The sequence below is a fragment of the Zootoca vivipara genome, chromosome 10, assembly GCF_965207765.1.
Source record: "Zootoca vivipara chromosome 10, rZooViv2.hap1.1, whole genome shotgun sequence".
Taxonomy (NCBI): Eukaryota; Metazoa; Chordata; class Lepidosauria; order Squamata; family Lacertidae; genus Zootoca; species Zootoca vivipara.
In genome coordinates this window covers 20,403,731-20,429,637 of record NC_142593.1, presented here as the reverse complement: position 1 = coordinate 20,429,637, position 25,907 = coordinate 20,403,731, and the positions used below count along the sequence as shown (strand labels likewise).

The 25,907-nt window shown below is 40.5% G+C and overlaps 1 protein-coding gene across 4 annotated transcripts in view; it reads right to left on the bottom strand.

Moving 5' to 3' along the window:
* Positions 1-25,907, bottom strand: part of EPB41L4A (erythrocyte membrane protein band 4.1 like 4A) — a 103,691-nt gene that overhangs the window by 56,109 nt on the left and 21,675 nt on the right. For all 4 annotated transcript variants that reach the window (XM_035100315.3, XM_088653113.1, XM_088653115.1 and 1 more), the window contains 3 exons: positions 8,859-8,963; positions 4,159-4,210; positions 1,446-1,524 (listed from right to left, as the gene is read on the bottom strand). In XM_035100315.3, coding sequence (XP_034956206.1) covers positions 1,446-1,524; positions 4,159-4,210; positions 8,859-8,963 — 236 coding nt within the window. The remainder of the gene's footprint in view (positions 1-1,445; positions 1,525-4,158; positions 4,211-8,858; positions 8,964-25,907) is intronic.

Genomic DNA, 25,907 nt, shown 5'->3' with positions numbered 1-25,907 from the left:
TCTTTGAACAATGTATAATCCATCGCTTCAAAAACTTCCTTTTTAACAAAACATTTCACTTACGAATAAATGAACTAAACCAGAAATGCTGGTTATCTGACCTACTGACACTTACATAGGGAAAAGACAGACACACCTCAAGCCATTTATCAATATGTACCAAGGATGGGGAGCATGCAGCCCACCAGATGTTGCTGGACTCAAGCTCCCATCTAGGGTTGCCAGGCTCAATAGAGGACAGGACTTCTGTGCCTTTAATTGCCCTGCTCTCTTTTGAGTCTAGAAATCTTAAAGAGAAACCAGCAGACCCTTTGTTTAATTTCCAAGCAAATGATCTGCTGGTTTCTCTTTAAGGCAGGCATCCCCAAACTTCGGCCCTCCAGATGTTTTGGACTACAATTCCCATCTTCCCCGACCACTGGTCCTGTTAGCTAGGGATCATGGGAGTTGTAGGCCAAAACATTTGGAGGGCCGCAGTTTGGGGGTGCCTGCTTTAAGGTTTCCAGACTCAAAAGAGAACAGGGCAATTAAAGACACAGAAGTCCTGATTTCTATTGAGTCTGGCAACCCTACTCCCATCAGCCCCAGTCAGCATGGCCAATGTTCAAGAATGGCAGGAGCTGTAGTTCAGCAGTATCTGAATGGCAGGTCTGGACTAGATCAAACATCTGTAAAGTTAACAAACTACTTTTACCAGGGTTAGAGGGGGGTTTTTAAAGGCACTTACAACACTACTTTAATTTTCACCTGTACATAACCTTATAAACTGTATGTTCATCAGTGTGTTAATAGTCTTCTATTTCCCCAGTTATCTGGATTAGGGGGCCGGTGAGGCTGTAAGCCTACAGATATACCGTGCCTAGGAACACATGCAGACATTACTGAATTATTGGATATGATGTGCTGTCTCCAATGCAACATGCTTTTATGCACCAAAAAAAAGCATATTAGTATGCAGACTGCATTCACTGGATCAGGGCGAAGGTTGCATGTTGAATAGGCCACTTAAAATGCAATGCAATCAGCAACTGATTATCATATATGTTAGAATAAAAACAAAAGCTATGGGAGAACAACAAACTCTCTGTGGAAGTAGATCCATAATGGCAAAACAAAAAGCTGATAACCACTCAAGCAAGAAAAAAGAAAAAAACACTTCCGCAATCTGGGTAACACTTTGAACACAAACATAAGCAAAGACAAGGCACATGAATAAGCTGGATTTTGACCTTAACTCCATCCCTCCAACACCAGTGAGAGTTAAACATCATTTTCCAACAAGGATTTATAGCAAGAAAATTAGAGTCTCAAGTTGTTCTCCATCTCTCTGGCGCTCTTTAAAAAAGGAACAAATCCTTGATGAGCTTATATAGTTATTTTACTAGATACTTTAAAAGCACCTGCTCACTCTTATTGCTAATGGTTAAAGGTTATTCATACAATACCTTGTGATTTCTTCTTTTAATTTGCATGGATCTTCTGCATAGAATTTAACACCAAAGTACAGTGTGTAGGGTGGACCAGCTATATAAAAAAAGAACATTTAATTTTTGTGTGTGTGTGTGTTTTAAAGCACACCCTGCAATCCTAAACATAGTTACTTAGAAGTCAATTCCATTAATTTCAGCAGACCTTATTGGAGAAAGTATGCACTTGATTTTAACCTTGGATATGTGACAATGCCTAGGTAGCCCTCGCATTTTCCTATTCCATGCAGGCCACACAAAAATGGGAGGAATGAAAAGGAATCACTCCAAAGATTTGGAGGGAGTGGCAAAAATTTATGAGAAGCCATGCCAGATGCAATCAGCAATTGATGAGCTTCTCTGTAGCCTTATTTTATCTTCTACCTGGCACCTACTTCCTGACTTGATTTCAACCACATTGGTATTTCTGTGCAAAGTCACCATACACATAACATTAACCAGTGTTGTTCCACAGTGATTTGGTCCAGAAACCATAGCAGCCAACTCCTAGTGGTTGTGGGGGCTTCAACCCCCACAATAAAATATTTGAGGGGGCCGGGTCCCTGCAAAGTTGATGGGCATTCCCATTCAAATGGTGTGTGTGCGCTGCATTGTGTGATCAATTATGCGGGGCGGAGCTTATCTGGGTCCCCACAATATTTTATTCAGGTTGGCACCCCTACCAGGAACTGTAACATGGCCTGAAGTCAGGTGACTGCAGAGATCACGAGAGTTAGCATGGAGGGGGGGAAGTGTTTTCTTAGGTTTGCCATATTTCAAAAAGTAAAATTCCTGACACCCGCACTGAGCTTGGTTTGACCACCAAAATTATCAACCTTTTTTGAGGAACAAACCCCCCAGATTGTTGAGCTTTCTTCAGAAAACCTCCCTCCCAAAATTAAGCTTTCAGAGCTTTTTTCTCTGCCATCCAGGTTTCCCCTGACATTTTGTCGATTTGGAAAAATTCCCCCTGAAGCCATTTTTACACCTGAAAACCAGGACATGTCAGGAATTTCCCTGACATATGGCAAGCCTAGTTGTGGCAGGCAAAGATTATTGAGGGTAGGGAACCCCCGGGAAAACTACTCTGAACCATCGGAAATGTAAAGTCAGTCAACCCTACCCCACCAAAAGGAAAAAGACCAAAAAAAACCTAGAATGGATGAGAAATTCCTCCTCCATTTTCACAGAAATATGTAAATATGAAGAAGTTCAACTCGACAATAGCTTCTTCTTGTTGTTCTTTGGCAATCACTTGTGGCCAAGTAAGATTGTCTTCCATGAGCACAGTCTTAACAGTTAGTCTGTAAGTGACTGCGGAGGCCAATTCTGGATCCACACATCCTTCCACAGTGGGGACATAGGCTTCCATGCGGGAGTTGATCACGGTGAGGGTTTGCCAAATGTGTCTTCCTCATTTCTCCCTTTCGTCCTGAGTTCAAAGTCCATAACACCTTTGGTAAAGGCTGTTCTCCAATTGGAGCACTCGCAGGCCAGTGTTTCCCAATTCTCGATGTTTCTACTACATTTTTGTAGATTTGCCTCAAGAGAGTCTTTAAGCCTCTTTCGTTGACCACCAGCATTACGCTTTTCATTTTAAAGTTCGGAATAGAGTAGTTGCTTTGGAAGGCGATGCATCCGAACAACATGACCAGTCCAATGAAGTTGATGTTGAGGAATCATTGCTTCGACAGTCATGATCTTTGCTTCTTCCACATTAGTTTGCCTGTTTTCCCAAGTGATATGTAAAAAATTTCGGAGGCACTAGGCTAACAAAATGAAACTGAAAAACTTAATTGAGTCAAGACAGAAGTACTCCCGGGCAGGGATACAACCAGTGTTGGAAAGAATTGCACTCAGGTGAGCATCTTGGGAGTCATTCAAAACAACTCCCTGTATGAACACCTAGTGGTCATGCATCAGTGGATCTGCCACTGGCCATCAGAGGGGAGGGGTTCCCAAGTGTGGGGTAGGGTTGGCTTGACAGACTTCACAGTTCTTGTGATATCTGCAGTCACCTGATTTCTGATTGATTTCTACTGCCTTGTGAATCAATATCCTTCAATCTGACACATTTTGCCCCTCCCCCAAACCCTAAATAACTAAGTAGAATAAACATTTCAACAAATTCCACATTAATAAGAGCACTAAGTGAATTTTTGCTTGAATCACTCACATAATGGTTATAAAATAGGCAAACCTGCTCATTTTAACCCATGTTAAAATGTTTGCCAAATTCTTAGCTTCTCCATCACAGTTATCCCGCTATGCCTTTTCAAGCCCTATTGTAATAATCTACCTGACAGGTTTTTCTGCAAACCTGCTTGTTGCAGTTCCAAAGTTACTGCTCAGGCTTCTAGATATCCACTACAAAAGGCAAGTTTAAGAATTCAACTCAAATGCAAGCCTTGTTTATATAGAAACAGTGTAATTGAGAAATGAAGAGTTCTGGCATTGTAAGGAATAGTTTGAACAAATAAATATATGTGAGACTGGAAAGAGAAGAAGCAGGTATTTAGCAGTCAAACTGCTGTACACTATACATTTTTGAGATACCCACATATAGCAACATAGATCAACCTCAAGAGACTAGCAAACCTGTGCACTCAACACTGTTAGCTTTGCTGATGCAGTATTTTCTATGCCTCTCCATCACGAAACAGTTTATGATGAACACATTGTATATACGTACTGTTTATTAGTTCCTTATGTTCTGTAAGGGTCTTTGCAGGATCCAGCCAGTACTGAGAAAAAAGTAATAGAAACCAGTCATTGTGTTATTTCTTTCTTTCTTTTTTTGATTAAATTTCTATACTGCCCTTCATCTGAAAAATCACAGGGCAATTTACAATATAAAAATATAAAAATAAATAACATTGCAACAAACAAAAACAAAATTCCCTTCCCCCACACAGAGAAAGAGTTTAAAAGGCCATAGATTGTTCAATTAGCCAAAAGCCTGGGAGAAGAGAAATGCTTTTGGCTGGCACCTAAGATATCTAAATGAGGCACCAGGTGAACCTCCCTGGGGAAAGTATTCCACAAGTAGGAAACCACTGCCAAAAAAGCCTGCTTGTGTGTTGCCACCCTCCGGACCTCTCGTCAAGGAGGCATACGAAGAACAGTTATAGCAAACTATTATAAATACATATGGTTATAGGAAGAGACTTTAAAACAAAGGCATTACCTTGCCCTGAAAAGAATAAGCTAATCTTATCCTAGAGTAATAGAAGACAGTGTACACCAGCTTTCTATATGATTATGCAAAAAGCATCTTGCTTGCACCCTGAAACAAACAATGAAGCCCGTTTCCGATATGATACAAAATCCAGAATTGCAGGTCGTGCTGGCAGGGAGCAAATCAGAAGCCATTTCTTTGTTCTTTGCATACCACTAACTATGCTTTAACCATGACATGCAAACTGAGCCTACTTTCCTCTTCTGTCCTAGATATACACAGAAACAAAAAAAAAGAATGTGCTTTGTAAGCATCTAACATCTGCAAAGTTTTCCAAAGAAGAACAGTTAAAATTACAAACTAACATTATATCTGCTTCTACATTATTACTGTATTCCTTCAGCATCTTTTTATGTGTGAAAGCCAAAAGCTTCTCTATACAGTACACTTCAATGGCAGTCATGATTATCTTCATAAGGATAACAAAAAAGCACTGCGGTTACTTATTTTTTAAATAATTGTGTGGCAAATCAATCTTGGACATTGTATTAAATGAACAAGGCACTGTTAACAGAGCATTATAATATAAGAAAGGGCAAATCACAATTCATCCTTTGCTTAACTGAAAAACTGAATTCAGAAGAAGAGATATAATCTCCAGGTAGAGGCTGTTAAAAACTGATTTTGAACAACCTGGAAACTCATAGCAGGTGCTTCAGCCCCTTACAGCAATAAGCATCAAGGTGCAGGATCCAAGCATACCGTTTATGAGCACATGGATATGCATTTTGTTTCAGGCCTTTTTAACGTTAACAATCTAATTGCCAAATCACTATAGGGCTCTATCACAACCAGAAACATGAAAGAACATGTCCTACAATTACAATGCCCAGGCTTACCAAAATATACTATTTGCCAGCATGTCAGCAGCAAAAAGTCATGACACTGTGTAATATTTATGAGTTGCTGCAGGCTTGGTACTTATGGCACAGATTTGGTAAAGTGGGCATTTGTCCTCAGTAACAGAGATAGAAGGGAGGGAGGAAGGAAGGAAGGGGCACACTCCACACTAATGGTTTTGGAATATAAATAGGATGTCACTTAACTACAGCAGAAATTTAACTTGGGAGATTCCCTAGGGGGAAGTCAAAAGTGCAGGCAGAAAGCTACAGAACTACCTGATCCATTTGTCAACATGTCATTCATAAGAAAGGAGCCACAGGCAAGAAAAGCCACTAACTTGCTGCTACTACATGTACCCCAAAGGTAAAGGTACCCCTGGACCGTTGCGGTCCAGTTGCGGACAACTCTGGGGTTGTGCTCTTATCCCGCTCTATAGGCCGAGGGAGCCAGTGTTTGTCCGCAGACAGCTTTCTGGGTCATGTGGCCAGCATGACTAAGCCGCTTCTGGCGAAACCAGAGCAGCGCACGGAAACACCATTTACCTTCCCGCCGGAACAGTACCTATTTATCTACTTGCACTTGACTGCTAGGTGGGCAGGAGCTGGGACCGGACAACGGGAGCTCCTGGTCACAGCAAATGGTATCTTTCCAGATACCCAATATTTTCCTTTAAAGCCTCCTACCAGAGATGTCAAGCTCTTTAGTCGGAATTTCACAGAAGGCACCAGCTATGTATGATAGCTTTCTAAACCCAGGTCCGCCTCAATTTCATAAAGACTTTGGGATTTAATTTAAAAGAGCAAAACAAGTACATGGGTAAGCAGTGCTGGATCATAGCATCTAATGATCGGCACTCTACAAAATTGGCGAAGCCAGTTTTCAAGCTGTGGTCAAGAGCAGTGTGTTTTAAACTGTCTCAAACATAAAAAGACACATGAGCTGAAAATTCCAGGGGTGTATGACTGTACTTAAGTTTTAAGTGATCATGGTACTGTTAACATTCTGTTGCTGTGTACCGAGTCAAATTAAGGTCAAGCACTCTGAACTTGTTTGTAAGAAGCCATTAGCTAGGTTGAAAATTATCCATTTTCATGGATGGTGTGTCAATCATCAAATGCTTCTGTTACAGATGCTCAGCCTCTCAGACATGATTCCCCCTCCCTTTCCCACTTCCACAGAGAAGATGCTTGTTCAACAGGTCCCTTCTGCTTGCTTATCTGTTACAGATTCATCACACTGCCCTACGGTTTTCATGACACACAAGTACAACTTTGTTCTGCTATTGCACAGTGCTGTGTTTAAACTAGCTCAAACACATACAATTATTCAGGCTTCAACTCGCTCATACATGTGTAATATCCTATTGCCAACCCCAGCCTGTGTGTTTCATTAAAATAATTCAATTATGTTCATCAAGCACTGCTTGTAGACACCCACAATCATTTTCATAGGGTGGACGTCACATTTAAGCTAACAAAGGCTGCATACCAGCTAAGTCCTTAATGTATAATTCCGTGGCTCCTTTTGTTTTGTTAAGGACAACTAGTCTTTACTGCTACATACCGGTATCTCATAGGGAAGGATCTCGAAAGCAAGACCCTGAGATCTGCTTTTCTGGCTGGGAAATACTAATGAGGAATAGCTATTAAAGCACAGATAAAATGTGTAATTATTCTTATTTAATATAGAGGTATTTTTTTTTAAAAAAAAGAAACAGCAGGCATACAAAACTCCATTAAAAAGTTATATTAAAAATAAGTAGAGAATGTCAAGAATCTCAGCTTGATTAAACTATGGCTTACGTATTCTTAATGTAATACTTCACACTGCTAGACATACGATTTTTTAAAAAAACAATTCCAGTTAAACATACATAATCAAGGTTTCTCTTTGTTTTGTTTATTAAAATATGTAATTCATCTAAATGTATGATAAAGTACTTGTATGTATAGTGGAAGTCTTAAACAATGACTTTTGGTTGTTCAATGGAGCTTCTCCCCATCTCCTAGCCCAGTGGCTCTGGGGGTGTCAAGAGAATCCCCAGAACAGAGAAGGGAGGAGAGGAGAGGAGAGGGGGAGTGTTCTATTTAGCAAGCAATAGTTGAAGGAAACTACATATTGCCCAATTCCTTACGAATTTGTCCATGTGCCTGAAGATTCACCCCATTACTTACCAGTTTGCGCAATCCATAAGGACTTAAGAACAGCCTTGTTCAAAAATTTGTATCTCCCAGTTGAGAGATTGATTTGGCATCTGATTAATTTTCTATTAGGAGACAGGTTCCCCGATAGCTCTGAAAAAGTAGGCTTTTATACCTTTGGTGTGGCAATTTTAAGGAGAAAGGTTTGTGGGAATGATAAGTGAAATTCTTCATGGGGCAAACTCTTATCTGACAGAATGCCTGGTTTTAACAATTATTTTAACTATGCAATGTATTTTAATCTGTTTTATGTATTTTGTTTTGTAATTGCTTCAGCTACACAAATAAATAATATTCGTATTCATTTAGCAAGATGGATTTTTCACAAGTAGAACGTTTTAAAGAAAGCAATGTTGAATTCCACCTGATATCTTTACTCCAATCAACAATATCAAGTAAAGAAGGAAATGAGACAATAGACTGAAACTGCACACGCAGTATGTGTAATCATGGGCAAGTTCTTGATTTTCCATTGCTCATTTACATCACTCCAATATATGATGGAACATTTAATCTTGAGTCAGTTTGAGTCATACCTACCCACATATACATGCATGAACCTTCATCTCAGTTCAGCACATGTACCTTTCATTCAGACTCCACAAAAAGCTTAACCTAGAGATGACAGGATTCCATTCAACAGAGTCCACCTCCCACCTAATACCCTTCTATAAGAGACTTACTAGAGCTGTGGCACCAAAATCATACAAGGGAGAGCTGGTAAGCTAGGGGAACATCTCTAGAGTTTGGCATAGTCACAAATAACAAGTAGATGACAGCTGTAAGTTAACTTTTAAAGTGAAATCTGCTCAACCACTTGCTTGCTCATTTTTTAAATACAACTAAATGTTGTAATTATGCAGGTAGACCTGACACTTGTCCCTATCCTTAAGAAGGTCCACTTATTTGAACAGAAAAGACAATTTCTTTTAAGAACTCCAAATAAATAAATAAGTATTTGTTTGCGTATAACCATGACAACTCAATTTAGGCTGGTTTAAAAATTAACTTGCTGACAAGAGTATATGCCAGTTTAAAATATGACTGTAAAGTGGTAAACAAGCAGGGTTAGGTTTAACACTGGAAAGCCACTGTTGTGCTTTTACTCACCGTCTGGTGACTTCTGTCACAGTAACGCAGTCCAAAGTAATCTATCTCCACGAGGTTTAAATGCCGGAATACGTAGCCTAGGACAACCGACCCTTTCGTTGACTTCTGTGGGAAAGAATGTACAGAGTCTTTTCATACAAGTGGTTCAGTCTTTTGTTAGCTGCACAGTGCCATTCATGCATTCAGTTAGCTTTGTCTATGAAAGGAGGTTGTTTTATTAGTTAGAAACAGCCTTACTGTCTTTACTGTATAACTAAAATCTCAATGATCCTTATATACTCTCTTTAGCTATTTTGCAGAAATGAGCAAATATGCTTGTGTGTTACTCAGCACTGATATTTTGAGTGTCATGTATTTATGTTATCAAAGTGCTATTCTGTGACCTGCGGGTCCTGCACTCTAGGTTTGCATATGCGTGTCTTCAAAGCTTTGCCATTTCATTTTGTCCAAGCAGAAAAAAAGACAGGGGGAATGGTTCGAGGCTCAACTCAAAGTTTCCCTGTTGTTGTTGTTATTTAGTTGTTTAGTCGTGTCCGACTCTTCATGACCCCATGGACCAGAGCACGCCAGGCACTCCTGTTTTCCACTGCCTCCCGCAGTTTGGTCAAACTCATGTTGGTAGCTTCGAGAACACTGTCCAACCATCTTGTCCTCTGTCGTCCCCTTCTCCTTGTGCCCTCCATCTTTCCCAACATCAGGGTCTTTTCCAGGGAGTTTTTTCTTCTCATGAGGTGGCCAAAGTATTGGAGCCTCAGCTTCAGGACACTTCCAGTGTCTTCAAAGCTTTGCCATTTCATTTTGTCCAAGCAGAAAAAAAGAGAAGGGGAATGGTTCGAGGCTCAACTCCAAGTTTCCCTGTAGTAAATGCTAAGGCGGATTACACATCACCTGCTTTCTCAGTGCAATGTTACACACAACTATTTCATGAGCAGACTACAGGCATGTTACACATGCATCACTGTTTGATATTGCTGAGGCTAATCTTTATTTATGAATCATAGAACTGTAGAGTTGGAAGGGACCCTGAGGATCATCTAGTCCAGGCATCCCCAAGCTGCGGCCCTCCAGATGTTTTGGCCTACAACTCCCATGAGCCCTAGCTAACAGAACCAGTGGTCAGGGATGATGGGAATTGTAGTCCAAAACATCTGGAGGGCCGAAGTTTGGGGATGCCTGATCTAGTCCAACCAATTGCAATGCAGGAATATGCAGCTGTGCATATGGGGATCAAATCTGCATATGGGGATCGAATCTGCAAACTTGGCGTTATCAGCACCACGCTCTAACCAACCAACCAGCTGTGCGATGTCCAAGTGTCAACTGCCAACTGGAATGTTTCTAGGGAACTTCTATGGGAACTTTTATCATACAAATGTGGAGAAGTGCAAAACCCAAAGGATAATTATGTAACAATTATGTAACAATCTGCACCTTAGTCCAGATGGTGCAAACCAGGTCTGTTCACACTGGAATTCACAGAAACAAAATTTCTCAAGCATTCCTACCACCAGACAGAGTAATAGTTTTTATAATGAGCTAAGAAATTACTTTCCATGGCAAATAAATAAATGTTACAGACTAAATGCAAAACTCCAACAGAGAAGGAAGGGAAGAAAGAAAGAAAGACTGGAGCTGCTTCTAAACAATCTTTTTCATACTAAAGATCAAACTTGCTAGAGGCTTGCATTCTTAAAGGGAACAAGTTTATTTGAAATACCATCAGTAATGCTTTCAAGAGCGAACAAAGAATTGTTCAAAATGAGTCATAGGGCCATGCTTTATGGTAACAAGTCTATAAACCAGAAAGGCAGGTTTCTACCGGTTTTATAAAATGACAGCTAGAACCTTCAGAGAAGATCTAGTTTTCCTTTTGACAGAAAATGAAATTGAACCATTAAAATACTGCAACACACAAATCTGTTTTAAAAGGTGAGACCAGTTTTCATAAAGCTCTAAAACAAGTCTGACAAATCAAGGTTAAATGGTTTTGAGTATTCATGCTGCACACAAAATATAAATATGACAAACCCCAGATCTGTAAATGTATCAGAAGCTCACTGTCTTTAAACAGGTGCAAGGCCATCAAAAGTTGACAAGTGCAAATTTCACATCAAACACTAAAACCACAAAAAAAGCAGCTGGTAAACTCAGGGAAGAGTTAAAAAGCATGGTAACCTGTTGTAACCAAGCCCCAGCAAAGGCCTGGGATCACAGACCTGCTTTAAGAAGACACCAAAATGTCACTGAGATTCATTTTCACTAATTGTACTTCCTCAGCTAATGATCCTCCAGATCAGGGATGGGGAAACCTGTGGCCTTCCAGACACCTGGAGCTGCAATCCATCAACATCTGGAGGGCCACAGGCTGCCCTCCAGATGTTGCTTGGAAATTAAACAAAGGGTCTGCTGGTTTCTCTTTAAGGTTTCCAGACTCAATAGAGAGCAGGGCAATTAAAGGCACAGGAGTCCTGTCCTCTATTGAGTCTGGCAATCCTAAACCAGATATCCATGCAACTTTCAGCAGTACTGCCTGCCCCTACACACAGTTAATCTGAGGTAGCATCAGCCACAAATTGCAGAGCAATTGCATTATGACTTCCAGGTATGCCTGGGGATTACCAGGACTCCTGTGCTGGCAAAGGGAGGAGTGTGTATGCATCAGCAGGAGAGAAATTTTGCAAGTGGCACCCTAAAGCATATCGCTTAACTCCTTAGTCCCCATTCCCATCAGAAAAGTAAACCTCAGTACATATAATTAAGGTGCTTTTGTTCACTTCATTCCTTGTGGCACGTTCCCTTTCCCCCAAGTATTTCTCTCTCCTCTCTTTGCTGTCTTCTCTGGGTGGTAACCATTTTATTTATTTATTTTGCTTATGCTATTCTGTAAAATAAAATTTACAGTGATTATCGTACAACACATAATATTTTTGCCTAAACTTGTCCTTTTTGGAGGTCGACTCTAGCTCATATCAGACATTGTGCGTAAGGTTGTAATTGTCAGAAATTTTCATTTTAAATAGACTTGCCAGATTTGAGCCTTTGAGTAGGTTCAAAAATTCAGTTCTACAGCATACCCACAACTTCGTATGATTAAACTTTATGACTGATATACTTAAGCACATAAAAAATAACTGATCTAAGGGAATGATAACAAGGCTAGACCACAACTTGCAGAATGCATGTTCAAGCAAAGAGTTTTAATTTAATAATGGTTAATATTGCAAATATTTACCAAGACAAGGAGCTAGAGCTTAATTAGCTGGATACATGTTCAAACAGAGAATAAACTAATAGACATTTATATGTATATATGTTTCTCCTGCTGGCAACTCGTCTCCAATATGCATAGATGTTAACAAAGAAAACTGCAGTACGAATACATCCATGATTAGAATCTGCTTTACACACTAAGCATAATCATTTAGTTCACATTTTCATATCTAATCTCTTACTCAACAATCCAGTACTTAATTTAATTTTTCTAGACCAACCTGGTTGCATCCAGCTGTTTCAGACTGCAACTTCCATCAGCCTCAGCCAACACAGCTGTGAAAATAAATCTAGCCAGATACTTTTGACAGATGTCAATATTTCCTGTAGTGCTTTTTAAAGATTGCATTAACACCTAAAGTGGGGCAGGGAACAGTTATCTCAGCCACGCCTAATTAAATTATCGGCAATCTATTGTAAATTGTGTACCTATTTAACATACATTCAAAGCTCTAATTATCACTGGCTGTAATTTTTGCATCTCATTGCCATTTAACAACCACCTCACAGTTGTATTTTTCATATACCTGCCAACAAAGTTATAGAATCATAGAAATGTAAAGTTGGAAGGTATCCCAAAGATCATCTAGTCCAACCCCCTGGAATTAATTTTTGTAAAACAATGATAGCAATAAGTTCTGCCTCTTATTAAGTATCTCTTGCGACTCTTCCAGGAGGTACGCTCAGTAATGAAATATACACAATGCAAATATCAAGGGACTTCTTATTTACTTTCAATAACCTTTCCTCTTAGCTTGTGAGAGCATAGTTTCATCCCCAGAGACAAATCATCTACTGCAGAAAAAATCACCACCAATTAGTAAATGATGGAGAAATGATGGTCTTAGACCAGGCATCCCCAAACTTTGGCCCTCCAGATGTTTTGGACTACAATTCCCATCATCCCTGACCACTGGTCCTGTTAGCTAGGGATCATGGGAGTTGTAGGCCAAAACATCTGGAAGGCCGCAGTTTGGGAGTGCCTGTCTTAAACAAACCAACACAATGGCCCACTTTGCATCTAATGCAAAACCCAACCAGGGCTAAGCATGAATGAGCAAACGTGCAGGTGCACAGAACGAAAATTGTGTCCTCATCACTCCTTGGGATGTGGAGTTTGCAGAGTTACATTCCAATCACACTCAGTGGAATTTGTGTCTTCCCCCTCCCTCCTTTTTTTATTGCAGCAAGGCACCGTGTCAACTCATTTTGAATGTCCTCTCATTTCCAAAAATGTCCATATGGCACAGAGGATGGGGGTGGTCTGTATGTAAAACAAGTTGCATGTATGAAATAAGTTGCATAATTCTGTGGGTCTAGGACCTAGGTATATGTAGGGAAGCTTCCCTACATATTTTTAATTTGAAATGACAATTGCTCTCATGCATCTCAAGGACTGAGAAGCTTTTAATTAATCAACCAGGACCTCAGCTCACTTAAGACTTTTGAATGCTTAACCTCTTGTGATCACGTTTAAGATTTCTTTATTCACAGAGCTAATGAAAAATGCATTACCCTCCAACACTTAGACCAACAGACTCTTGGGGTTAATTAATAAAATGCTCCAGGCAAATCTACCCTTTCTTTAAATGGATTAGGGTTTGTTGTATTCTGTAAACCTTATCGGTTATTTGAATATATTGTTTTATTCAACAGATACAGGAGATATAAAACATCAAAAACGCTCTTAGCAGTGAAATACTAACATTGTTTCAGTAGATATAAATTTGATAAATAGGCACAACAGCTAATTAATGTCAAGAGGCCCAAACACCCATTGATTGCATGAAAAGAAACAAACAAATAAACCTGAGGAGACATCTAGGTCTACTTTTAATTACGGTTATAGACTTGTTTTCAGTAGACTGTCCATGAATAGTTTGTATGCCTAAAGTATTTTTCTTGGAATAAGTTGTAAGTGCCACTGACTAAGCACCCTGATTTCTGCACAGGACAAAAATCATTTGGGAATGTTTTCACACAGAATAACAACATTGGAAAGAGAGTTAGCGAAAGCAACGCTTACAAAGCTGTTACTACCAAGGGATTCACATGTTTTGTCCTAACGCCAATATTAAGCCTCAAATAATAATCTGGTGTTGAAGTGTGCTGGGTTTAGAGGTGTGGAGGCCCAGAGTTGGGGGTGCAAAAAATCGGAGGAATAATACTCCCCCCCCCAGGGGTGTTTTCCAGGACCTTCACATTTCTAGCCAGGAGGAAGTAGGATTTTTCCCATTTGGAAACTGCCTTCTTTGCCAGTGGTTCTCTAAGAGCAGCTGGAGGAGAAAAGGACAGAGGATGAAGAAAGAGCTGTGAGTGAAGGGGAGTCCTTTCTCCATCCTCAGACCCATTAGGAAACTCAACAACCTGCTATAGTACCTAGTGTGGAAAGTGCAAAAGAATGGGACACAGCTGAGACCAGCCTAAGGCACCACCATCCACCTTGGGACTACCCATAAAAAGAGAGTGAGTGGGTTCCCTCATTGTGAGAAGTGAGGTTACAGGGAACCAGACAGAGGCCTTCTCGGTAGTGGCACCCGCCCTGTGGAACGCCCTCCCATCAGATGTCAAGGCAATAAGCAACTATTTTACTTTTAGAAGACAACTGAAGGCGGCCCTGTTTAGGGAAAATTTTAATGTTTGATGCTGTACTGTTTTTAATATTCGGTTGGAAGCTGCCCAGAGTGGCTGGGGAAACCCAGCCAGATGGGCGGGGTATAAATAATAATAAATAAATAAATAAATAAATAAATAATTTATTATTATTATTATGGCGGGGAGTGATGTTTGCTGTTCCAGGAACCATTCCCATTGTGAGATGTTTGTGGGTGAGTTGGGAATTTGTCTGGGCCAATTTGGTGGCTGAGATGGAGAGTGTGTCATAAGGAAAATGAGTTGCATTAATGTAACCTTTTTATACGTAACTACGGTATGTATATTTGTAATATTTTGTTTAATTTTTGTCTGTTGTTGCTTCATTTTTTTGTACACCACTTAAGATATTTTTAATACATTGAGCCAGGCTTCCTCAACCCCGGCCCTCCAGATGTTTTTGGCCTACAATTCCCATGATCCCTAGCTAGCAGGACCAGTGGTCAGGGATGATGGGAACTGCAGTCTCAAAACATCTGGAGGGCCGAGGTTGAGGAAGCCTGCATTATTAAATAATCAAATATAATAGTACCGGTAGTTACTGGGAGCATTTACTGGGGGAAAATATCACTTTAATTGAAAATTCACAGGCAATTTAGTTCTATAAGCAGGAGTCCCTTATCACAAACATTAATTTAATATTGATTCATCTGTACAGCTCGGGTGAGACTAGCTTTCCTCAAAGTGATATTTTAACCACCAAATCTGAGGGGTCCCATGAAACACCCCAAAACAGAGGGAGAATTCAATTCACTGTGAAGTTTATAAATCCTGGATTGAAACCCCTCTGACAAAATGAAATGACTACAGATTACTACTTGAAGGGGGGACCTATATGCAGCTACAGAATGTTTCAATCAATGTTCTAAACAGATTTAAAGTAGGAAATTTTCATATAACTTCAGCCTCCTTTCCTTTAATTATCTGTTAAGAGCCCTTAATTTTGCCTCTTCTTGTCAAAAGGAAAGACTACCACAATATTTGGTCTTAATGGTTCTCTTTTCTTCTCTGCATTACTAAATCAAGTATATCAAGGAGTCTTTCTCCACAAGGACAGATTTAAAGGTAATGACTTCTGCATGATGAAGAGAGGGCAGCTACTTACGGAACACAAATATATTTCCATAAACTGCATTTTTATTTTGCAACAGAAAGTCAATAGCTTGTCATAAAATACAGCTTTTAAACCAGGGCATTCCATGTTTTATACATCTTCTATGTATATACTGTACTGTAAACTGATGAGACAAAAACTTAAATAAGAATTTATCCATTAAGACTGAAGACTGCATGATACAACATGATATATCATGTTAATTAACCCCATTTCTCTCTGCCCTCCTGAAGACTGCTTCAGATACACGCTTACAACAACAAAGCCTGCAAATTTCCCCAAGTGTGTACATCCAAAGCATAGATTCCATAGGGCTGCTTTTCACTGCACTGCTGAAAACAGGTTTCTGGAAAACCACAAACATAATAAAACAGGCTATCACAAACACTGGGGGTGTGGGCTGGGCAAGCACAACAGTTTTCCAAGGAAGGCCAAATGTACGTAAACCGAGAAATATTTGCAGTGTATTTTCCAAAAGGAAGCTATGCAGCTTTTCTCACAGCAGAATATTCTACTAGCCAGTAGATACATATAAAACAACAAAGTATATTCTTGAAAATTATCTCTAGACATTTTCCCCCATTTAATGCTTACAAATTAATTCAAATATGATCTATATTCTATGTGCTTTCAGAATCAATAACATCATTTCATTCAGTTGTGACCTTACCAGCAACCTAGCCTGCAGTAATTTTATTAAGCCAAACCATCCTGTAGTTATGTCAAGACTGATTATTTTCATGGCAATGCACAGCCACAAAAATGAGGAAATAGAAGCACAAAAGAGTCCATTCCTTCTTCCCTCTGTCTTTCCTCTCCCATACACTGCAATTACCAAGTGCCGGCATTGTAAAATCAAACTAATTTTATCCTTTACTATTGGAAACCTAGGATGTGCCTTATACCTAGTCAGATCATTGATCTTAGAATCATAGAATCATAAAGCTGGAAGAGACCACAAGGGCCATTCAGTCCAACCCCCTGCCAAGCAGGAAACACCATCAAAGCATTCCTGACAGGTGGCTGTCAAGCCTCTGCTTAAAGACCTCCAAAGAAGGAGACTCCACCACACTCCTTGGCAGAAAATTCCACTGTCGAACAGCTCTTACTGTCAGGAAGTTCTTCCTAATGTTTAGGTGGAATCTTTTTTCTTGTAACTTGAATCCATTGCTCCGTGTCCACTTCTCTGGAGCAGCAGAAAACAACATTTCTCCCTCCTCTATATGACATCCTTTCATATATTTGAACATGGCTATCATATCACCCCTTAACCTTCTCTTCTCCAGGCTAAACATACCCAGCTCCCTAAGCCGTTCCTCATAAGGCATCGTTTACAGGCCTTTGACCATTTTGGTTGCCCTCTTCTGGACATGTTCCAGCTTGTCAGTATCCTTCTTGAACTGTGGTACCCAGAACTGGACACAGTAGTCCAGGTGAGGTCTGACCAGAGCAGAATAAAGTGGTAATATTACTTCCCTTGGTCTAGATGCTAGACTCCTATTGATGCAGCCCAGAATTGCATTGACTTTTTTAGCTGCTGTCTAGCTCTGAACTGTCTACACTGGCTGACTGCTGATTTCTAGCATTACCCTCCTTGATTGAACCTGGCAACTTTCACATGTGCTGTATCAAGTCATGGCATCTTCCCCTGAAAACCCTAAAATAAAACAGGGCTGCAGCAGGACACGCAAATTCCCCCAGACTCCCACATGGCTCCCCACAACTTACTGGCTCTTTGTGCTGAATATTGCACCTGTAAATATTCTGTGAGCCTTCATAGCTAGATCACAGCCCTGCCACATCGATTCACTCTTCCCTTAATTACAATTTCAACATTTTAAATATTAAATCACACACTAATCACACATTAAAAGAAATCTTAATATTGAATCTCTCTTAAATCCATACTCGTAGTCAATAATCAATAACCAATACAGTTCTGACAATATGGTCTTACCATATGGAGAAAGAGATTGCCAGGGAAAAGAAACTATGATCATTTGTTTACATGTTCTGGCTGAATTATAGTTGCAGGAATATTGCAGGTTAGTGCTATCGCTTCTGTAAGGAGGAAGCTAATTTTGATAATGAGGTCTTATAAAGTTCAGGTTGTTCAATGAAAAGTCTAGGCATATTTACTAGATCCTAAAATTGTTGCAATTATTCCTTTATCAAATGCAAGTATGGAAGCTGATATATGGCTTGTGCTTCTTGATTCACTTTTCTTAACTAATCTGCTGCTCTGTATTTGCTTCAGCACAGCTCTCTGTCAATGAGTCAGACTTGCAGCAAGTCTTAGGGACACGACTATACTCCATCTTTAAAATGGGTAAGTTGTTAAAGCCTTTCTAAACAGGCTAGAATAAAATATTCATTGTAGAAATGTGTGATTCCTTGATTGTAAAATGTTACACATAGGCGTGCTATCTCTTTGTGGGTTGATGTCTGTGGATGTGATCATGTGCTTGAGTGAGGGCCCTACACTTATTTCTAGTTCTTGTGTTATTTTCGTAGCACATTGCACTAGACTGGATTATGACAGTTTGACGGAGTCTCATCATTGGGGGGGGGGGTTTGAGGCCTGCCTACCTTTTGAGTTACCGGTAGAAGTCCACTCGATTTCATTTCACTCCAAATTTATGTGTTAAGGTCTGGGAAATCTATTTCAACAAATACACATTTACCTGAAGAATGCTCAGCTGTAACCCAAATATCGGTTGCATCAGGTGAGCATACCTTTAGGAAACTGAAACTCATAAAGGATTACTTAATATCTACCACAGGGAAAGAAAGGTGATACCACCTTATTATACTTTCAGCAGAATGTAAACTTGCTAGCTAGCCAAGCCCTTTTTGACAGTTAAATTTATACGTTTGCCGAAAACAAGGAACAAGTCATTCAAGCAGGTTACAAGTTCAAATACTAAATGATTAGTTATTATAATAAAAGACTTCATGGTTGAATTACTCATTTTTAATTCTAGTAATTTAATTTTAGCAATTGTCAATGTTTATAGAAACTACAATGGATTGCAATTTGCGGGTGTTGTAAGCAATTCCTTGTGCATTCTATTAAAGTACGTTTGCGACTCTAGTGGACTGATATTCATATTTATTAATGAATTTATCATCATGAAATGCCACCTATTAAACTATAATGAATGTGTTGTGTTATTCCATGTACTTATGGTATATTTTCTACATGTAGCTTTTTTTTTGAGGTGGGGGAGACAAAGGACCCCAAGACTATGTTTTCCCTGGATCCCATGTTCTCTCTCTCTCTCTCTCTCTCTCTCTCTCTCTCTCTCTGCAGCCCTGTTTGTTTGCACATGTGCCAACAGTTTAATATTGCTGCTATAAACACAAGCTTAACGTGCATTACAGCTGGTGCAGATGTTGGCACTCTTCATCTCAAGCAATTGTGAGCTGTATAGCGGGTTTCCCATCATATCTACACAGATTAAAACCCCATTAAATTCAACAGGACTTGTTCCCAATGAATATGCATAGGATTAAAACCTTGAATTACATTATTATTATTTTTACTGGGAAGTAAACTCAATTAAACAGTGGGATTTATCAGCTAGGGACATAAAGAGGGACCCATGTGGCACTGTGGGTTAAGCCAGAGAGTCTAGGGCTTGCTGATCAGAAGGTTGGCGGCTCGAATCCCTGCAACGGGGTGAGCTCCCGTTGCTCGGTCCCAGCTCCTGCCCACCTAGCAGTTCGAAAGCACATCAAAGTGCAAGTAGATAAATAGGGACCGCTCCAGCGGGAAGGTAAACGGTGTTTCCGTGCACTGCTCTGGTTTGCCAGAAGCAGCTTTGTCATGCTGGCAACATGACCCGGAAGCTGTCTGCGGACAAACGCCGGCTCCCTCGGCCTATAGAGCAAGATGAGCGCCGAAACCCCAGAGTCGGACACGACTGGACCTGATGGTCAGGGGCCCCTTTACCTTTACCTTAGGGACATAAAGAGCAAGCTCTTTAGTTTTTCAATAACTTGGGAGGGTTAATAAATCCATCTCCCAACCAGGGTGATGCACAGAAAGCATGTTTATTCCCTAAGAGCACACAGCACAACTTTGGTTATTTACTAGATAAGGACTTAAAGCTCATACAGATGCACTTACTAACTGGGGCCACTTGGTTCTTTTCTGTTGTGGGTTGGATTTAGTTTCCCTACAGCTTTACTCCCTAAACATACATGCTATGAATTCAATGCTGGTTTCCTCCCCTCCTGAGTGACAGGGGGCTGCTTTTAAGAGAGACCACCTACCTGGTAACATGCCAAGCACTGGCTGACACCATCAGTCAGCTGCAAGGCAACGCTTGGGGTACCCAATGGCACTGAGGAGGGCTGCTCTTCTGACAATCCTCAGCCCTTCCTTTACGTCTAAACCAGGGGTCCCCAAACTTACCACGCTTTGGGCCGGTGCCTGAAGTGCCGATCGCGCGGCAGGCCGGAGAGTGGGGGAGCATGCAGGAGCGTGCACCCATACGCGTGTGCACATGCTATTTCCGGTGCACTTCTGGGTCACAGGAGCACCGGAAATAGCTTGTGTGCATGCGCATGGGCCTCCTCCGACCCAAAAGTGTGCTGGAAAACAGGTCCAACTATGCCAAACTTAAACTGCAAAGTCTTGTGTGACAGAAACGTGAAGATGAAGAAAAGCAACACAGGAACAGAAATAAAGTCCTACGATGCCTACATGTAAACAGCAAGGGAACAAAAAACCAGCGCTGTTGTTGTTAACAGTTTCCAATTATCATAAATCCATGTATATCTGTTTTCAGATGCAGTGTGGTAGTATGTTTTTAAATGTGCTTCCTGAGTGTTAATGGAGGGGAGATTAGTACCCTTTTGTATGTACACAAAGGGATATGTATGCATGTCTTGCCTTCCCATCTACCCTGGTGTGCGAGAAAATGAAGCAGGAAGTTTGTTTACTTTTCATTCAAACATCTTTTCAAATCATTCACAGTGGCATGTTATTACAGCAGACAAGGGGTGGGGGTTTCACACCACATTCTTTTGTATCCCTAATCTAAGGGAAGAAGGTTATAGTGCTTCAACCCAGTCAACGAAGTGCCATACCATTTGCTTATCAAAACTTTTGTATCCAATATGCTTGATGTACAGCAGTTTTATTAAAGGAGACAGCAACTTCCTCACAGGCATGATAATTCCACATCATGCAAAACATAATGAGCCAGCGTAGCTACAACTGAACTGACTACATTAGTCTTAAATTTAATCACAGACTGCCCAAAACAGTTAGCCGTTGTTACTCCATTGTAAATTGGAAGACACAACCATTGTTCAGAAGACTGTTAGCAACTGTTGAATGATTGAAGGTAACAAGTACAGGTGACCCACTCAATCACATCGTGCATAAACTCCCCCCCTAAATATTCAAAATATATTTTAACTATATATAGAGCTTCCAGTAAACTTTTTAAGAATTTCTAATTTTACTGTAAACAAGCATCAATCCATTGCCCTATTACTATCAAGTTTAGTGAAGAGAAATTACACAGCAAATAAGTTTGTGAGGAAATAGGGGTGAGAACGAGAGAGATAAAAACCAAACTGAGCACATTTCTTGAGAAAATTCATTATACAGCACTTAAAACATGCTGGTCTGCAATTTGCAAGTTTATGAGAGTTTCTGCATTTATAATACATTCCCTCATCACGGGGAAGAAATGAAAACCTTATGAAAGGAATAATTACAAGTGTATGAGTTCTGTTCATACCACTGAGCAATAAGAAATGTCAACCCAATTATGAAACTATGGAAGCAAAACTTGAGGAGAAAATACAGCAGTGGCTCATCTCCTGCACAGAGAATCCTTCAAATTAAACCACTGAATTAAATGGGTATATGGGGTGTTAGGGAAGGGGTAGCACTTCTGGTGGGGGACATATCTGACTTCACCCCCAGAGGCACACCCCATTGTCTCTCAAAACAGACAGATGCCCATTATTATTATTATTATTATTATTATTATTATTATTATTATTATGCCAGTATGACTTTAAAACTAAGCTTTTTCTTTAATTACCATATGGCTAAATAATTGTATAGCAACCCAATCTCATGAAACTGATGGAAATATTTTTTATAATCTGTTTCTTGATGATAATAAACCGTGTGATGTAGATAAGAAGCATTGTTTAAGAAAACTAAATGTAAAGGCAAGATGAAAAAAGAACCCAAAAACAACACTACCCACATGGTTAACAGATTTTTTCAAAGACTGCTCTTCAATCTCTTTTTAAACTTAAAAACCATATTAGACTAATCGAATCATAGAACTGTAGAGCTAGAAGGGTCTCTGAGGGTCATCTGGCCATTAACTAACATATAATTATAAAAGTTGCACAACTATAACAATGCAATAATCATGAGTTGTGAATTGCTACTAACAAATCTCACAGACCTTGCAACAATAGCATATGCTACCAAAGCACGAAGAGGTCACGAAGAGTCGGACACGACTAAACGACTAAACAACAAAACAACCAAAGCACAGCCACCATATTAAATAACTGCATGAACAGGAGTGGTAAAATGGTAACATGGAGCATTTAGTTGCTATTTTCTGCCATAGAATATTCTCTGCCATTACATCTCTGAGTCAGCACTGTCAGGTCCTACCAGTTACTACCAGTTTTTCTTGCTATACTGTGCAAGATCAAGCCAGGGTTTGGTCAACTTGAAACCTAGGTTTACTCGGATACTCACACTGTCATGAGTTCAACATCCAAACAATATATGCATTTAAACAGGCAGTGTCCATCATATTAGAGGGAGGGGGAACATTGGCTGCTGTCCAATCATATACTGTACTTGGAAGTATATATAGAAACCATCTGGTCACAATTCCCCACACCATCTTGCATCATTATGCATTGTAGAAAAGAGAATTATGGCCTTTCCTTTCTTCGGCACACAATTTACAAGTGTCAAATCTTCCAACCAAAAATGCTGTTGTTGAAACTTCTGGATTTGTGGGCAAGGAACTCTGAGAGAAATTCTGGTTGGTTGGTTGGTTGGTTTTTCAACGTGCCAACCAGAGCACAAGAGTTTTTCTTAGTTAATCCTAATCCTCTGGCAAATAGAAGGGGAAGAAATGGAGGCAGTGAGAGATTTTACCGTACTTTCTTGGGTTCCATGATCACTGCAGATGGTGACAGCAGTCACAAAATTAAAAGACGCCTGCTTCTTGGGAGAAAAGCAATGACAAACCTAGACAGCATCTTAAAAAGCAGAGACATCACCTTGCCAACAAAGGTCCGTATAGTTAAAGTTATGGTTTTCCCAGTGGTGATGTATGGAAGTGAGAGCTGGACCATAAAGAAGGCTGATCGCTGAAGAATTGATGCTTTTGAATTATGGTGTTAGAGGAGACTCTTGAGAGTCCCATGGACTACAAGAAGATCAAACCTATCCATTCTTAAGGAAATCAGCCTTGAGTGCTCACTGGAAGGACAGATTGTGAAGCTGAGGCTCCAATACTTTGGCCACCTCATGAGAAGAGAAGACTCCCTGGAAAAGACCCTGATGTTGGGAAAGATTGAGGGCACTAGGAGAAGGGGACGACAGAGGACAAGATGGTTGGACAGTGTACTCGAAGCTACGAACATGAGTTTGACCAAACTGCAGGAGGCAGTGGAAGACAGGAGTGCCTGGCGTGCTCTGGTCCATGGGGTCACAAAGAGTCGGACACGACTAAACAACAACAACAATCCTCTGGCTGGTGGCATACTAGTAAAGAAGTAACCAGTTGATATATTCCATGCAAAACCCTATAAATGTATTAAGACCATCTTAACAACTAACATAGATTTATCCTCCATTAATTTGTCTAACCCTCTTTTAAAGCCATCCGTCCAAGTTGCTGGGCATCACTGCCTCCTGTGGGAATGAGATAATTAAAGTATGGAACAATGTTCTGGGGACATAATGAGTGAATTATGCCTTTAACAAGCAGCATTTTGCAGTCATTTTGACTCGTAGCACATTATATGCATGGCTTTTCAGGTTTCTCTTTCCAGAATTAACCCCAAAGCAGTAAAAACATCATTTCTTCGCTCAGTGCAGGAAGTGTTGGCTGAAACATGACATGGCAATTCACACCCCATCATGGCTGAGAACAACCTGGAACATGGAATTGTGACACAAAAGTTTTACTTTTTTCAGTGTGTGAAAGTCAAAGTCAATTACAAAACTTTGCACCATTATTAATTATTATTATTATCATCATCATCAATAAAATACTTCTCTTAGCTCATTGCTTTTGGTCTGTAGCACCTTACATGGGCACTCCACTATCCTGATGAGGGGTCGGCAATGTGCGGCCCATAGGCCAGATGCGGCCCACGAAGACCATTTTACCGGCCCACGAGCCGCCCCTGAACTGAGTCGCCCACTTGGCAAGTCCTCCACACACTGCGCTAAACCGGCGCAGCACAGTGCAGGGACTCACCTAGCGGCACCGGAAATCGTGTCTGTGCAAGTGCAGATACCGGAAATCATGTCCGCGCATGCCCAGACGCCGAAAACCACTTCTGCACAGGCACGATATTCGGCGTTGCACTGTGCCAGTCTGGCCCACAAACAATCTCCATGGGCCGGTAAACCTTGCCGAGCCCTGATCTTGACTGCTGAACCCTATTACTCACACTTAGCTCCCTTAAGTTTAAAATGTCCTAATTCTGCTACAACGCCACCTGACAGACAACAGCCTCCTCTGGAAAAGAGCCTGGACAGGTTCCCCAGTACAATATTTAAGATACTGTAAATACCCTCCAGTCCTTCATGTTCTGGAAGAGCTTATTCCCTGAACATCGGGAAGTAGTTTGCAGACATGTGTAGTGGGGCTGGGCAACGTCTAGTTTTCAGCAATGTGATATATCACCAGCTTAACATGTCTGAAATGTGGATGGAGGTATGTAGAGGCATTGGCTGGTTCACGGTTTTTCCCGAATTGTGGTTTTTGCTGGCAGCTGATGTGATTCACTGCTCCTTGCAGGAGGCACAGGAGAGCAGAGCCACAGAGTTAACGGGCTGCAGGAATCAAGAGAAGTATTGGCTGGCTTCGTGGGTTTTCCCACATTGTGATTTTTGCATAGCACCTATACACATCATATTACCTGGTCAAAAATTACGAAAGCTACATATGAGGAGATGGACTTCACACCCAGCCCTAGTGTGTAGAGATACTTGTCCCAAGCAAGTATGCTAATATCTGGAAGTGCCTTAGAGGTCATTCCCAAAGAATAACACTTGCCGTGGCCTGAAGAAGACATCCCCTCTATGTACCTGAATGTGTGTGGACTTATGAGTAAATGGTGTTGCTGGGAGGCCCATGTCCCATCATGAAAACTATGGGTGCCACAATTACACAAAAATCACTTGAAAGTCTAGTCACTCCTCCCCGCTGCCCCCTTCTCCTATCATCTGCAGAGAACTACATTAAGATTGGTCATTTCTCATCTACACCAATCTTGCTTGGGGAGGTGCCAATCTTTCCAAGGGAAAAGCCTGACAAGTACAAGAGAAGCATACATACAGGACATTCCCTGCAACATCATTCTGACATAACTCAAGTACCGTAGGCCTTTTAACCTCTAAGTTTTACCTTCACCATCAACTGTACAGCACCTGCTTTCTGAAGACCTACATAGCTGACTATTCTTGCAGGCAAACTTCAGCAATTTCTTCCACTTAGTTATTTTACAAGCAGAAGGAGGAAAGAAAAACTATTGTAACTGCCAGACCTCCTTATGCCAGGATCTTACTTATGAAAGAGAATGGAGTGCCCTGGCTTGCCTTTTTATCCTGCTGCTGGCATTGGCAACTTTAAAGCATACAGGATCATATTTTCAAAAACAGACAAAGAAGATATGGGATTCTGGTTTGAAGTTATTTCATGGTATTTAGCCATTGTTAATTCTGTCTCCTCGACCAAAGAACTGGCAGCACACTAGATATTCCAGATTAG